At 41.0% G+C, this 17,368-nt stretch overlaps 1 protein-coding gene across 8 annotated transcripts in view; it reads left to right on the forward strand.

The window, feature by feature from the left end:
• dlgap1b (discs, large (Drosophila) homolog-associated protein 1b) overlaps window positions 1-17,368 on the forward strand; it is a 232,740-nt gene that overhangs the window by 199,640 nt on the left and 15,732 nt on the right. For all 8 annotated transcript variants that reach the window (XM_067435225.1, XM_067435224.1, XM_067435223.1 and 5 more), the window contains 2 exons: window positions 14,942-15,330; window positions 17,058-17,140. In XM_067435225.1, coding sequence (XP_067291326.1) covers window positions 14,942-15,330; window positions 17,058-17,140 — 472 coding nt within the window. The remainder of the gene's footprint in view (window positions 1-14,941; window positions 15,331-17,057; window positions 17,141-17,368) is intronic.

A 17,368-nucleotide genomic window follows, 5' to 3' on the forward strand; every position in this document is an offset into this window, starting at 1 on the left:
ATATCTGCTGGGGCCCTGTGTACCTTGGGCAAAGGGTAGAGACTGCAGTTCAGCGTTCCACCACCGGGGTTCATCGGTGTGGCCTGAATAGTGGTGTGCCCAGCCCAGTGGCAGGTAGGGAACAGGAAGTGTGCTCCCTGAGGGTAAAGGAGGCTATATTGTGTATCCCTCCGCCAGACAGGGAGTCCGGCTTTACGGTCGCTACCTCATGGTTCCCAAAGAGGATGGAAGGGTGCGTCTATTATTAAATCGGAGGTACTTGAACCGTTCTCTGAGGAGATTCAGGTTCAAGAGGCTCATTATCCCATCGTGAGTCAGATCCAGTTCGAGGACTGGTTCGTCACGATGTATCTAAAGACGCATATTTCATATCTTCATCCTTCCATGTCACAGGAAGTTCCTGAGGTTCGCTTTCGGGGGCGAAGCGTACCAATATCGAGTACTTCCCTTCGGCCTAGCCCTCTCCCCACGCACATTCACAAAGTGCATGGATGCAGCCCTGGCTCCTATGAGGCTTCAGGGCATCCGTGTACTGAATTATATCGACGACTGGCTCATACTGGCCCAGTCGTACGACATGGCGGTTCGGCATCGAGATGTCGTTCTAGCCCACATAAAGTGCTTGGGGCTGAGACTCAACACGAACAAGAGTGTGTTGACGCCGTCCCAGAGGACTACGTTCCTAGGGGTGGTATGGGATTCGACGACGATGCGGGCACAATTGTCTCCCGCGCGCGTCGAGACCATACTGGCGATGGTCTCAGGAATAAGGCTAGGCCACACCATCACTGTGAAGCACTTTCAGAGAGTGCTGGGGCACATGGCAGCAGCGTCCAACGTGATACCGTTCGGCCTGCTACACATGAGACCCCTCCAGTGGTGGTTGAAAACCAAGGGGTTTTCCCCCAGAGGGAATCCTTTTCGTATGATCAGGGTAACGCGCAGATGCCTTCGTTCCCTAGTCATATGGAAGAAACCTTGGTTTCTGTCCCAGGGGCCAGTGTTGGGAGCGTCCTGTTGCCGGAAATCCGTTTCAACAGACGCCTCCCTCACTGGTTGGGGCGCGGTCATGGACGGCCGCTTTGCGAGGGGCCCATGGGAGGGCCGTCATTCCTCCTGGCACATAAATTGCCTGGAGATGATGGCGGTTTACAAAGCTCTCAGGAGCTTTCTCCCGGACCTCCGCGGCCAACATGTCCTGGTGCGGACAGACAATACGGCTGTCGTAGCGTACCTCAATCGCCAGGGAGGGGTAAGATCGCACCCTCTGTGCAGATTGGCGCATCTAATCCTCCTGTGGTCCCAGGGGAGACTGTTGTCCATCAGGGCAATGTATGTCCCGGGGGTTCAAAATCAGGGAGCAGACATCCTGTCGAGGCAGGGGCTGAGGCCCGGGGAGTGGCGGCTCCACCCCGAAGTGGTGGAGGCCATATGCGAGAGGTTCGGCCCAGTGGAAGTGGATCTGTTTGCGTCTCGAGAGACGTCCCACTGTCCACTGTGGTTCTCCCTCACGCATCCAGCCCCGTTGGGGTTGGATGCCATGGTGCAGACGTGGCCGAGGCTGCGTCTGTACGCATTTCCCCCGATTGCTCTGCTCCCGGGAGTCCTGGAGAGGGTCCGTCGGCAGGGGGTCAGTCTACTTCTGGTAGCACCCCGTTGGCCGACGCGAGTTTGGTTCTCGGATATCATAGCCCTGCTGGCAGGTCATCCATGGCAGATTCCTCTGAGGAGGGATCTCCTGTCTCAGGCGGCGGGGACGATATTCCACCCCCGGCCGGAGATTTGGAACCTTTGGGTCTGGCCCCTGAGGGGGCCAGGTACCTAGAGGCTGGCCTGTCGGCAGAGGTGGTAGAGACCTTACTCAGCTCCAGGGCTCCGTCCACAAGGAGACTGTACAGCCTCAAGTGGAATGTATTTTCCACTTGGTGCAGGAGGCGTGAGGAGGACCCAGTTAACTGCCCAGTGGCTTCAGTGCTGGAGTTCCTCCAAGATCGCTTCTCTGCGGGCCTAACCCCGTCCACACTCAAGGTGTACGTGGCTGCCATTGCGGCTTTCCACACTCCTCTGGGTGATGGGCCTTTGGGTAGGCACCAGCTGGTTGTACAGTTCCTCCGTGGGGCTCGGAGGATGAGGCCTGTGGCTCAGTCCAGAGTTCCAACCTGGGACCTGGCAGTGGTTCTCGAGGGGTTGGCTGAGGCCCCCTTCGAGCCACTGGAGTCAGCAGAACCGAAAAATCTGACCCTTAAGGTGGCTTTTCTACTCGCCATCTCCTCTCTAAGGAGAATGGGGGATCTCCAGGCCTTGGCAGTAACGCCGACTTGCCTGGAGTTTGCCCCGGGTGGAGTGAAGGCCATCTTACACCCTAGGCCGGGCTATGTGCCTAAGGTCCCATCGAGGGTGGTCAGGTCTTTGGTTCTGCAGGCATTTCATCCTCCGCCTCGCGTGACGGCGGAAGAGGGGAGACTTCACCTACTCTGCCCGGTCAGGGCACTCAGGGTGTATCTGGCGAAGTCCGCACAGTGGAGGAGATCTCAACAATTGTTGGTGTGTTTTGGCTCACCCAAGAAGGGGTTGCCTGCGTCTACCCAGACAATCAGTAACTGGATTGTCCAGGCAATAACCATGGCTTATCAGGTGCGCAGTTGCCTTCACCTGTAGCCGTGAGGGCACATTCCACCAGAGGCATGGCCTCTTCGGTGGCCCTCCTTTCTGGGGTCCCCTTGCAGGATATCTGCGAGGCGGCGGGGTGGGCTACTCCACACACTTTTATCAGGTTCTATAGCCTGGATCTCCCTGCGACGCCTGGCGCGAGGGTGCTCCAACCCTAGTTGTGCCCGGTCTCCGGCTTCACACTAGGACAGGCGCTACCCTCGGTGTGGCCTAGTGGGTACTCGTTCCCCAAAGCGTTTCGACGCAGTGGGAAGTTCCCTCGATAAGGGAACGGCTCGGGTTATGTATATAACCCTTGTTCCCTGAGAGGGAACGAGCACTGCGTCGTACCGCCACACCTCGGCACGCCTGGAGCGCATGCTTCAGAGCAAAAAACTGCCGCCATTATGCGCCGGCCCCCCTTTTATACTTCCGGGTACGCCGTCACAATGACGTCATCACGCACGACCAATCGGATTGGACTAGTGTTTATTCAGGCTTCAGATTCGCTGATGCTTAGGGAGCATCCCCAAAGCGTTTCGACGCAGTGCTCGTTCCCTCTCAGGGAACAAGGGTTATATACATAACCCGAGCCGTTTTTTAAATTGGCAGTTATAATAAAAAAGTTCCTTTTTTACTAGCTCAGCATATTAGAATGATTTCTGAAGGATCATGCATGACACTGAAGATGCAGTTCAACATTTGTATTTTCATCCTGTAGGTGGCGATAGGTCGCAATGAAACATTCTGACACATGCTGGATCCTTAAAGGCATAGTGCACCTAAAAATGAAAATTCTGTCATCATTTACTCACCCTCAAGGAACACAAAAGAAGATATTTTGAAGAATGTCGGTAACCAAAACAGTTGATGGTCTCCATTGACTTGTATGGGATAGGGGGAAATACAAATGTAGCCCATCAACTGTTTAATTACCCACATTCTTCAAAATATCTTCTTTTGTGTTTAGCAGAAGACATAAATTCCTACAGGTTTTGAACAACTTGAGGGTGAGTAAATGATGACAGACTTTTCATTTTTGGCTGACCTGTCACTTTAAGTCTGTTCGCTTGCAAAGTCTAATGGAATGTGGTCTGTCATTGTTAGAATGTCAATCTGTTCATTATCTGGTTTAACATGCTTTTAGTGTAACAAAAACACATTATTTCAGAAACTAGTGGTAGGTCTATATCTGAGTCTGGTTTTTAGAGAGTGATTCTGAGTTGACTGTTTGATGACCGTGCACTTTACGTAATTACAACTTAACGGCCTCTCTTTGAGAATCGCTATGCTTTGATTCAGGCCACACAGAAAGGAAGTGCGGTCGTTGACATGATCCTGCCACAGGAAACTCCTCTCCTCTCCTCTCCTCTCCTCTCCTCTCCTCTCCTCTCCTCTCCTCTCCTCTCCTCTCCTCTCCTCTCCTCTCCTCTCCTCTCCTCTCCTCTCCTCTCCTCTCCTCTCCTCTCCCCTCCCCTCCTCCGTATGTGTATGTGTGTGTGTGTTAGAGAGAGAGAGAGGGTATGCTGGATGGTTTAGGTTTTCACTGCGAGGGTGGGGCAAACCTTAATTACAGACCGTTCAGAAAGGGTCCTCTGTGTCTGTGCGTGTGTGTTTTTTGCCCCTAAATGTTTTGGGAGGGTCCTTTAATGGCATATATCACTTTTGCACTGAAGTCTCAAAACATGCATTTATAAAAAGCCAAAAATTACAACATGCCATTTGGATTGACTCTATATGAGTTTATGGGAAGACGTGTGTGTGTGTGTGTGTGTGTGTGTGTGTGTGTGTGTGTGTGTGTGTGTGTTTGTACACAAATGTGTTTAATGACATGGGTATGACATAGGTATTACAAGGAGAGGGTGAAATGTGAGGACATTGGCCATGTCCCCACTTTTCAAAATGCTTATAAATCAGTTTTTTTTTAGAAAGTAAAAATGCAGAATGTTTCCTGTGATGGGTAGGTTTAGGGGCAGGGGCAGTGTAAGGGGATAGAAAATACGGGTTGTACAGTATAAAAAACATTACGCCTATGGAATGTCCCCATATGTCACAAAAACAAACGTGTGTGTGTGTGTGTGTGTGTGTGTGTCAGGTTCTACTTTAGTAGTTTAGGAAGTCTTTGTAACACAAAGCATTGCATTCCTGCACTCCTGCTGGGCTCCTCGTTTGTTTCTTGCATTCTTGCCCACTCACCCCCAACCCCCAGTGTGTGTGTGTGTGTGTGTGTGTGTGTGTGTGTGTGTGTGTGTGTGTGTGTGTGTGTGTGTGTGTGTGTGTGTGTGTGTGTGTGTGTGTGTGTGTGTTTGAGTGTCGGGGGTCTCTTAAGTCTTCTTAAGACCACTTCAAACTCGGAATAACCCAAAACCAGCACTAACACACTCTCCACAAAAACTACACACACATTTCTCCGCCACACACAAGCGGGTTCTTTCCCTCAACCCCCTCTCACAGGATACAAGGGGTCAGAGGTCAAACCTGGAGACACAAAGCATAAAGAGAACTAACCGCAGAGGGAGAGGGGGAAAGAGAGAAGGAAAGAGTGATAGGTGAGTTACGGGTAATTATTAGGGTGGTTAGTCACCTGGAAAGTTAGTTCGATTCAAATCAGTACTGCTGCTCAGATAACAGCATGTATTTTGATTCATTCATGGCTCATCTTATGAGTTGTGTGTTGGGTGTGCTGCATATATTGCGGGGTGTGAACTTTTGACCACATTCCTTTGTATTTAGATGTAAATGCATGAGTGTCAGGCCTCTGACCTTTTGAGATGTGCAAGATCGCGACCTAAAGACCTTCAAATAAACACAAACACACTAAGTTCATACTTTACATAGCTACTTTTACAGCCGCTATCTTTCTATCTATCTATCTATCTATCTATCTATCTATCTATCTATCTATCTATCTATCTATCTATCTATCTATCTATCTATCTATCTATCTATCTATCTATCTATCTATCTATCTATCTATCTATCTATCTATCTATCTATCTATCTATAAAATTATATATTAATTAGTTAAAGTTTTAAGTAATTAAGTATATTCAAAATACATTTCAAATATGTATTTAAATTATAATTATATAATTAATTAATGAAGTGCTGTCATATCTATTAATTGTGATTTAATCTAACATAAGTTTGTGATTATATAATAATATATGTTTATATATATATATATATATATATATATATATATATATATATATATATATATATATATATATATATATATAGATATATTATACATACATACACACACACACATACATACATAGATACACACACACACACACACATATATATATATATATATATATATATATATATATATATATACATACACACACACACACACACACACACATATATATATATATATATATACACACACACACACACACACATGGTATATAAACACAGACTTTTATGGTAGATGTGGTTGGTTTACTTTGCTTTATGTATATTTATTTGATTGTATATTCATATTTAGATAGCTAGTAGGTACATATGAGTGAGTATCTTCCTATCGGTTGGTTTTCATTCCTGGAAGAGAGCAATGCAGGATGCATCTATCCTTATTCAAATACACAAACACACACACACTCGGTGACCCGTCACAGCAGATGTGTAATCAGACAGGTATGCAGACCGTCTGATTGGAACACAGGGAGTGTGAAGGCAGAACTGAGCTTTAAAGGGAGATCATTTGTGAGTCAGGAGTGTGCATGTTTATTAAATTATAACATTAGACTTGTGTCAAGTTGAATGTGTCTCGCGGTTTTATTGTGTCTTTGTGTAGAAACGTGGTGTATGTGTGTGTGTTCTCACTTTGACTTGTGTCAGGAATGCTCTGACAGGAACTAAAGCAAATGGGCCGCTAAAACTAATCTCATCCTCTTTTACTGTGTGTCTCTCTCTCTTTCCTCTCATTCATCCCTGCCTCTCTTGTCCTCCTCCAGGGCATGTCTGTCTTTACAGAGACTAGAGAGAAAGATATTCATCACTTAAGTTAAGATCTTACACCCCTGCAGATACCCACTCCCACTGACTTTGAAGAATGAGGTTAAAGTTTCAAAGCTCATTACCTTTTGCTTTTCGGGAAAAAAGTTGTATTTTATTTGTGTAGTTATACATTCAGAATATTTTTTTAAAGTATTTTGCATTCAAAATAGTATTTTAGTTAATTTTTTAAAATAATTTGTTTATTAATAATGAAATCAAATTATAAATATTTTTGCGTTCAGAAATTTTATTTTATTTTATTTTATTTTATTTTATTTTATTTTATTTTATTTTATTTTATTTTATTTTATTTAATTTTATTTTTCTAAACCACATATATAATCTCACACTTACCTAACTGAACTGCCATAACCTGTCCAGTCTACGATTTATTCCTCCTTTGAACTCTGATTTTTTAAATAATTTGTTAATTAATAATGTAATCAAATTATAAATATTTTTGCATTCATAAATAATTTTTTTATTTTATTTTATTTTATTTTATTTTATTTTATTTTATTTTATTTTATTTTATTTTATTTTATTTTATTTATTTATTTATTTATTTTTTTTATTTATTTCTACACCACATATATAATCTCACACTTACCTAATTGAACTGCTATAACCTGTCCAGTCTATGATTTATTCCTCCTTTGAAAATGTAATTATGACACTTAATTTGTCACCTGTCGGCGGAGTGTTAGCGCATGCGTGTGTGTTTGTTTGTAAGCGTGCATGGGTGTGTTTGTCACTGATTGACAGCTGCGGAGAACTGGCCATGTGTATGAACTTAAGGACAAGCAAAAGTAGGTCAGACGCAGTGTTAGTAAACACATTCACTCGCAAAGTTTACAGTCAGCAGTCAGCACTGCGACAATTTGCATTTTGTAAACAAAAAATAACAAAGGTTTTGCTTTTTTTAGTTCAACACTGGCTGGTCTGTTTTTATCTCTATCTTTTATTTTTTTTACACGCACACGCTGTTTTATAGAAAGACCACAGATTTCATGTTCCTCCCAGTTTCCACGGCTACACTATCACAAAGGACTCCAGCTGGCTTTGGAAAAAAGAGAGGACGGGACGGAGAGAAAGACGAACGGTGACCAGCCCCTTTCTAAACACACGGCAGCTGGGATGAACTGTCATTCTGCACCCTGGCCTGCTTACACACACACACACACACACACACACACACACACACACACACACACACACACACACACACACACACACACACACACACACACACACACACACACACACACACACACACACACACACACACACACACTGCGGCCCCTCCTCTGGCTTTATAGCGCTTTGTGTTTTTGCGATAATTCCCTTGGCATCTGCTAGAGGGAGCCCATCTAACCTGTTTGAATAAGTTTTATGTTTTTTGTCACTTCTAACACAAGCGCACACTCCCGTCGGGCTCGTCCGTGTCCAGCCGCCAGAATGCCCAGAGGTGCGTTCAATCTCCCCTCCTAATAAAGCAAGAGGCTAAAAAGGGGAGTTTCTCCAAGCAGGGGCCGAAAAGAAGGGATCAATGGATGATAGAGGGGGGCAGTGAAGGGGGTTGAGCAGGGGACGTCTTTGATACAGCGCTGGCCCGGGCGGGGGGGTAGTGCGTTTTTTAGCCAGGAGATTCACCATTCACACTCCTCTGTCGGCCTCTCGTTTGAAGTGTCTCACAAAGAGGAGTTTGTGGGCCGGGGGCCAAAAGAGGTTTTGTCATTCACAGAGTCCCTCTCCTCCTCCTCTTTAACCTCTCTCTCATTCTTTCACTCTTTTGAAATGAGAAATACTTTATCGGCCAAGAACGCAGCCAATTAATGTTCAACCAACGGGCTGAATTGCTACCAAGCCAGCATGCATGCTTGCAGTTCAGCTGTCGCATCGCTCACTCTCAGATTTGATCGAAACTTTCAGAGAAAGTTTCCCAGTCCCCAGAATTAGTCGCTGCATTTGTTTGCAGCAGCGCTCAGATTGTGTTAAACCGGCGGCAGATGTTAAGACCGTTTTTTTTTTTGTTGAGAGAAAGTCGGACGAAAACATCTCGGGAGTTTTTCTTTCTCCGTTCCTGCCTGCTGGAGTTCAGGAATTCTCTATCACACTCCACTTCCCAACTGTTGGATAAACACGATGGCCTTGAGAGCGCGCGCCCGTGTGTGTGCGGTTTTGGAGGCGTGACGCTTCCATGATCCAAACATCAAAGTGTATCCGTGGAAACTGTGAGGTAGTCATTAATGCCGCTAACATGGCATGACTTGTTTTTATTCCCTGCCTTTTTTGTGTGCACATGTAGGTGAAAATAAAGTCGTTTGGGATGTGTCCTACACATCTGGTGTTAGAGAATATATCATACTGCGGTCGCCCGTGTTATAAAAACACTATTTTTGAGACGTTTTGGCCTCTAAAAAGACTTTGACAGCTTTCTGGCAACTGACTTCCTCTTCACTTTGCGGAGTCCAGACAACCCGTTGACCTTCCTGGCATGCCTTTGTGCAGATGGGGCATCTGTGTGTGTGTGTGTGTACTTGTTTATATTACATTGTGGGGACCAAATGTCCCCACAATGTACAGTAATGTAAACCTGAGATCACCTACATTTTGGGAACCAGCCAGTGATCCCCACAATGTAAATGGATTCATAAACATACTAAATTATGTTTTTATTTTTTTATGTAAAAATGCAGAATGTTTCCTGTGATCGGTACACACAAAAAATTACTTGTTAAATTTACTTTAAAAAGATGTTCCAAGTGTTTGCACACAACTATATTGAGCAGTGTTTACAAATAACAAATACAAATATTGAGTTATATGAACAAAAGGAATTCAAGTAAAGCTGACAAATTTTCTTTGAGTAAATACAAACCATTTGAATTTTTCACTGTTACATAATATTTATATGTGCACTAAATAAGGTGAACACATTTATCAGTTTAATTTACCTTTAAAACTTTTAAATAACAAAAAGCATTTTGTTAAAAATGAAATGGTCCCCATGAGGAAACAAGCTTATAAATCATAGCGAATGAGTTTATGAAAATGTCAAAATGCAGAAAGTTTTCTGTGATGGGGTTTAGGGGTAGGGTTAGTGTAAAGGGATATAATATACAGTTTGTACAGTATAAAAACCATAACGTCTATGGAGAGTCCCCACGTGTGTGTGTGTGTGTGTGTGTGTGTGTGTGTGTGTGTGTGTGTGTGTGTGTGTGTGTGTGTGTGTGTGTGTGTGTGTGTGTGTGTGTGTGTGTGTGCATGTTTTTCTAACCTGGTGGAGACTCATGTCACTGTGCCTAAACTGAGGTCCCCATGGGTACGAGTTCTTTTGAAAATGTAAAAATGCAGAAAGTTTTGTGTGATGGGTAAGGATAGTATATGGTTTACGACAACCTTTATTAAAATATTTTACAAATATTTTATAAGCATATTGGGTAATTGTATATGTTTTTATTTCTGATGACGCAGTGCAATTTTGAGTTCATTGAAATTAAAATTTTGAGTTAATACAATGAACATTTTTTGAGATTTGACAACCTTTATTAAAATATTAAAAGATTTTGTAAGCATATTGGGTAATTGTGTGTGTTTTATTTTTGATGACGCAGTGAAACATGCCAAATTGTGCTATTTTTATGATTTATCAAATGTTTTATGTGGTTCAGATATACGAAAATATTTTCTTATAGTTTCTATTTATTAAACAAATTTCCTTCATTGTGTCAACTCAAATTTTTAATTTCAATAAACAATTAAGGCAACCAGGTTACTTACTTTTTTAAGTTAAACCAACAAAAACCAACAGTGCAGTTTGTACAGTATAAAATCATTATGGAAAGTCCTCATAAAACATGAAAACACGTGTGTGTCTGATAGCAGACGTTGTTTATTATTATATTATATTAAGATATCAACAGTTTGGGTTCAGTTATTTATTTATTTTTCTAAAAAAAATTTAATACCTTTATTCAGGAAGGATGCATTAAACTGATCAAAAGTGACAGTATAACATTACAAAACATTTCTATTTCAAATAAATGCTGTTCTTTGAAATTTCTGTTAATCAAAGAATCCTGAAATGTAACGATTCCCACAAAAAAGCTGCATAATTAAAAAATTAATCAGCGCAAATGTTGTCAGCATTGCTAATAATAACAAAAGTTTCTTGAACATTAATTCAGCATATATTTTTTTCTGAAGTATCATGTGACACTGAAGACCAATCAATGAATAAAACCGATCAATCATGCTGAAAATACAGCTTTTCCATCACAATCATGAATTGCGTTTCAAAATATATTAAAACAGAAAACATAGTTATTTTAAATTATAATAATAGTTTACAATATTACTGTTTTCACTGTATTGTAGATCAAATAAATGTAGCCTTGGCGCATATGAGATATTTTAAAATCTTACAACCCCAAACTTTATATTTGGTAATGAGATTCCCAGGGCTCTTGAACTATCGTGTGATAAGATTAAAAAAATATAATAATCCAGACTGTTTTTAGCTTGAAAAACTCACATGTGACTGTAGTTTAATGGGCTCCAAGCGGGGTGGATGTTTTGGGCTATTTGACCTGTGGTTTGCCTTTGTCACAGAAAGAGAGAGCAAGAGCGAGAGGAAAGGCTTTAGAAATAAACCGCAGGACTGGGTGGGTCAGAGAACACACACATACATGCTTGACACATGACACAGGCTCATACACACAGGTGAGAACAAGCGCACGCAGTGCCCGGCTCGGTTGCTGTAATAGTGTAAAGAGAAAGCCTGGCCTACTTTCCGCGTGCACTGTGACCCAGTTTACATAGACTCAGACACACGGAGCAGTCACAAACCTGTTCCACATCCCTTCTGTGTGTGAGAGAGAGCTGGTAAAAGACAGAGCGTGATCTTCTTACAGTGCTATAATCTAAAACAGACATGCTTTGGCACACACAATCTCGTACACTCAGATGTCATAAAGAAAAAGAGAGATCTTCCGATCTAATCCGTTCCCTTCATGTGTCCGGGAGTAATGTGAATGTGTGTGTTTGTGTGTGTGTGTGTATGTGTGTGTGTCTGGGCCTGCGCTAACCTGCTCCTGCCAAAAGCAGGAAATGAGGGAGCTGTAAGAAAATGGACTGCCACTGTTTAGTCTCTGAGCGTGCGCACACACACACACACACACACACACACACACACACACACACACACACACACACACACACACACACACACACACACACACACACACACACACACACACACACACACACACACACAAGGGTGCGCATAGTGTTTAGTCTTCTCCAGCAGCTGTGCTATTCTAAGCAACACAGGCAGGAAGAACAGAGAGAGCAGAAATAGACGGATGGATGGATGATTTTGGGACAGTAATGCCAAACTCTTTTGTAGTTTTACTCCGCAACACTTCACAGTGCTGTACTCTACCCTAAGCATGCTCTTACTCTGACACGAAATGCGGATTCTACTCAATTATATTCCAATATATTCGAATGTGCTCTTTTTGTTTTTAAACTTTATTCTAATGTTCTCTATTCTGTTTTATGCTACTCTATTGTATTATATTCTACTCTACTCCACTCGATTCTCTCAAACTCTAACTTTATACTATTAGTTTGTTTATTTATTTAAGAAAGGGGGAACAATGCATATTAATGAACATTAAAACAAATGTAAATATGCCAGATTATAGCCTTAGGCTAATTTCCATCTGCAGACCCCTGGCAGGTAGATGTTATACATAAAAGAAAAAAAGAAAGAAGAAACTATATATAACTCAATAAGACAAAGACAGACACAATAATACAACAATCAATATCAGAATACACAACAAAATAGCGACAAGTTCATTAGAAAAAAATAAAAATTAAGTAATAATAATAATAATAATTTACAATTCATCTATATTGCACCAAGTCTAAGAAAGAAGTTATGAATGAATTATGGATATTGCACAGGCCCATCTTACAAACGTTGAATACACCTCAAATATGGTTGCATATTTGGGTCTCTCTCAACCACCTTTTCAATTTTATTTTAAACATAAGAAAAGTAGTACATTCCCTCACTGAAAGTGGGATATTGTTCCAAACCCTAGAGCCCTGAAACGACAGAACATTTTGAGAAAAAGATGTACGTCTAAATGGGGGATCACAGTCACCTCTAACTGTGGCTCGCGTTACTCGTAAACCAGAGCCACTAAGAGATTTCTGTTTGATAAACTCATTCAATGGTGGAGGAGCCAAATTTTGAATAGCTTTATAAATCAGACAAGCAGATTTAAATAGTTTAAAATTAGAGAAACTTAAAAAACTGAATGTTGCAGTGATGGTATGAAAAAGACTTCTTATCCAAAACCTTCAATGCCCTTTTGTAGCATGATTCGACAGATCTAATAACAGAAGAACCCGCGGATGACCAGCTGGTAATGCAATACTCAATATGAGACAGAACCATTGAGTGTAGGAAACTGATTGCTGCTCTGTCTGTCAAGGATGCTCTAATATATTTAAAATTCATTAGTTATTAAAAATTAGTTATTTTTACAATGTTTTTAGCATGCTTTTGAAAGGACACTTTTGAATCTAAATAGACCCCAAGATTTTTCAATTCGTGTCCTCCCAGGCAGACCCTTGCTGGAACTAACGGTGTTGTTGGCTTAGAAAAGAACATGGATACAGTTTTTTTAACATTCAAGCAAAGACAAGAATCAATTAACCAATTCTGTAGATCATCTAAGGCTTTTGAAAGTCGTTTAGCTTCTTCTCAAGGATTTTTTGCATATGTAAAAATTACTGTGTCATCAGCGTACATAATAGTACTAGTAAGTATTACTAGTAAGTAATAGTACTTTATTATACACCAGTATTCTACTCTACAAAACGTTGTTGTACATTATTCTCAATTCTATTCAACTCTACTCAACCCCACTCTATTATATTTTACTGTACTTTATTCTCTTTTACTCAACCCTCTTTTCTGCTTTACATAATTTTATCCTACTCTGTCCTCCTCTATGGAGGACCAAATTACTCAAACTGAAATAATTAAATAAATAATGAATTAAATTAAACAACAATGAAATGTAACAGTTTATTCTATGACAGTTATCTATATACAATTATTCTGTAACAGTTAAAGCACGATTTTCTCAAAAAAAAAAATTAATAATAATAAAGGACATTTTACAAATGCCAATCAACAGGCAGTGGGCGGAGCTTGGCGCTAATTGATCAATCCTTTCAGATTAATTACTTTTTTCTGTCTGGGTCTGGTAAGGGGCAAAAAGGAAATTGGGGAATCGATTGGAAATGAATGGCGGTAGGAATTGATCAAGATAAAAACACAGCCTAAAAACAGCCACAGTTCTCATAGTTTTCAGGTTTTTAGAAAATTCAATAGAGTCAAAATACATTTTTAGTCACAAATAAGAAATGAGAAGCACCCTTGTTGTTGCGTGATGTCACCACCAGTCTATGGTCACCACCATAGACGGTCACCACCGGTCACCACACACATCGATCTGTTATGTCTGTCGGCTCTTCAACTTCAAACCAATCAGAGACAAGCTCCGCCCACTGTCGGTTGGTTGTATTTGTGAAATGTCCTCTATTATTATGAAAAAAATCTTTGGGAAAATGGTGCTTTGGAAATGCTTGATTCGTCAAATAGGCGTCATTCATAAATGCAGCATATTATTATGAAAAACGTCTTTTTGAAAAAGGACGTTAAATAATGAAATAATTATTTTTAAACATAGCAATAGTGTGTGTGGAAGTGGTTATTGTGAATTATATTAAACAATTTAATGTAATTTTACAAAATAAATAGATACATTTATTTAATTATTCATTTAATATTTAATTAAGTTAATTATTACATTAATTAATTATTTAATTATTTATTTCAGAATAAACAGCTACATTTAACTGTTGTTTTTATTGATTTCATTATTTATTTAATTATTTCATTTTGAGTAATTTGGTCCTCCATAAGCCTGACTCTGCTTTATTCTGCTATATTCTACTCATTTCTGCTGTGTTTGTATTGTATTGCACTGTTCTCTGCAGTACTTCAAAATTGCTCCATGGTATTCCTACTTGCGCATTATTTTGTCCATTTTCACACCATGAACTTGCAATTATCATCTTTTTATATTTTGACTATTAAATACATTTTGCCACTAAATTTTCATTTGATGAATGAGCTATGTAATTGTGTAAGCCGTCACTTAGTAACATATCACTTCCTCCTACTCCACAGTATCATCATGTATAACAACCTACAAGAAAACTCCGCCCCCGGTCCCACCCAGGTCGACACCCACCAGACCATACATCTCTATAACAGCCCAGAGCAGCACAGAATCGGCACAGGATGCCTACAATGAGCTCACCGGTGCTGGCCCTGCAAACCGGGCCTTATCAGCAGTCCAGTCGGGCCTCAGCAACTCCACCGAGAGCATTGATAGCATGAAGGCCCTGACGGCTGCCATCGAGGCAGCGAACGCTCAAGTCCACGGCCCAGCCAGCCAGCATGTGACCAACAGCACCATTACCATCACCACAGCCAGCGCCACCACTAGCGTAACACACATCTCACAGGACGCTAAGAAAGACGCCCTCAGGAAGTGCCTGTCCATTGGGATACAGGTTGGCCAAACACAATCACATCTGCGTTGCCTATTGGATTACAGATTATATAAGCAATACCGAACTAACAAAGAAAGCATGAAATGTGAACCACAGCAGTGTGAGTTTACAAGAAAAGAAGTAAACAACACACTCAACTACTTATGTATGTGGAAAAATATTGTCTGTTAAAACCTTCAGAATAGTATTCTACTCTTACTATTTTTCCCATAAAACTATTTGGGAAAAATAGTAAGTATGCTATTTTAAATTAAGCCAGGTAAAAGTTATTTACAGTACAGTATATACTGGAATTATTTAGTATGCTCTAAGACAGGGTACACAATGCCCCAAAATGCTGTCGAGTCATTAATAATCAGCAGTACACTCTCAGAAAAAAGGTACAGTGGAGGTACAATTTTGTTCCTTGTTGAACAAAACGTATAACTGTACCTTTAAAGGTACACAATTGGTCCTTAGGGTACAATTATACCATTGTTTTCCTCAGTTCGGTCCTTGTGAGCTGCTGTCCTACAGAGTTTGGTTCCAACCCTGAAAGACATCTAAATAAGCTCTTATTGAGAATTGACAGGTTTAGATTTTGAGGCTTTATTGAAAAAGTTTGGTCACCATTATGGTGATCAGTGTTTTCTTTAGTTGGGCAGTTTGACTTTTGTTTTTTATGTGAGTTTGTGGTTTTGTTTGTTTACTGTGTAAGGCCCCGATCACACCGAACGCGTTTTTCAGGTTCGAAAACGCGAGGCGCACTGCACTCCCTTTTTTGGTCGGCGTTTTTTCATTCAAAAAAGAGCAGTGCACTTTAATGTTTAGAGGCAACCCCCGAATCATCTGTACTGTCAGTCAAATCAATGTAACGGTCAACACAACGGAAGGCCCGTCTCTTCATTCATTTGATTGGACAACAGAAAATAAACGCGATGACGTTGGGCGCTTTTCTGCTCAGAGTCAACTTCATGCGCTCGGAGCGCTCCTTCAAAAACGCGAGGTGCAGCAGGCGGTTAAAGTGCGAGGCGCCCAGGCCGCATAAGCAGCGTGCATAACGCTCTCTGCCAACCGAAATCCATTCAAAAAAGGCGCCTCTCGCTGCAAAAAACGCGTTCTGTGTGATCTTAAACAAAACACATAATTGTTCAAAACAATAGAAGGCCTAAACTAAATGGATCATGAAGAATAATGTTTGACTAAACTCATCACTGTATAAAAATATTAATAAATATTCACCTGCAATATTTCTTGCTACAGACATTCTAAATTTTGATTTTTAATGGAGACATAATTATTTATTTTTTTACAGTGTACTAGGTTTTGGAACACAGCCTTTATTTGCATTAATAGTGTAAAATTTGCTAATTTTTAATCCCTTCTTGCTTTACACTTATATCATTTGATACTAAAATATTCACAAAAGACAAATTAGAAAGTAGAAAAATTTGAAAAAACAAACAAAACAAAAACAAACAAAACAACAAATATAAAGCAATATCTTTGGCAGGACCAATTCAAAATTTACTCTAGACAGCCAGACTCCATATTGAATATGTGTGTGTGTGTGTGTGTGTGTGTGTGTGTGTGTGTGTGTGTGTGTGTGTGTGTGTGTGTGTGTGTGTGTGTGTGTGTGTGTGTGTGTGTGTGTGTGTGTGTGTGTGTGTGTGTGTGTGTGTGTGTGTGTGTGTGTGTGTGTGTGTGTGTGTGTGTGTGTGTGTGTGTGTGTGTGTGTGTGTGTTAAGGTGGATGGTCCTGAGGAAGCCAGCCAATCAGAAGACCACTGCAAGTTTCAGTCTGTCGGCATTCAAGTAGAGGAGGAGAGCTGGTAAGTTTATCTACACCCACTCTCTCTCACACACACACACCCCAGTAACATATTCCATTACATCTCTAGCTTTGAACTCCAATCATGTGCTCAAAGAAATAAGACAAAGTCATTCAAAACATTACAGATGTGAGGATCATGACTATGAAATTTTCTGACAAAATGGAAACTAATAAGAGAGAGAAAAGAAAGCGAAAGAGAGAGAGAGTTGTCATTTCAAGCACATGC

The sequence above is a fragment of the Pseudorasbora parva genome, chromosome 24 (assembly GCF_024679245.1).
Source record: "Pseudorasbora parva isolate DD20220531a chromosome 24, ASM2467924v1, whole genome shotgun sequence".
NCBI classification, from domain to species: Eukaryota; Metazoa; Chordata; class Actinopteri; order Cypriniformes; family Gobionidae; genus Pseudorasbora; species Pseudorasbora parva.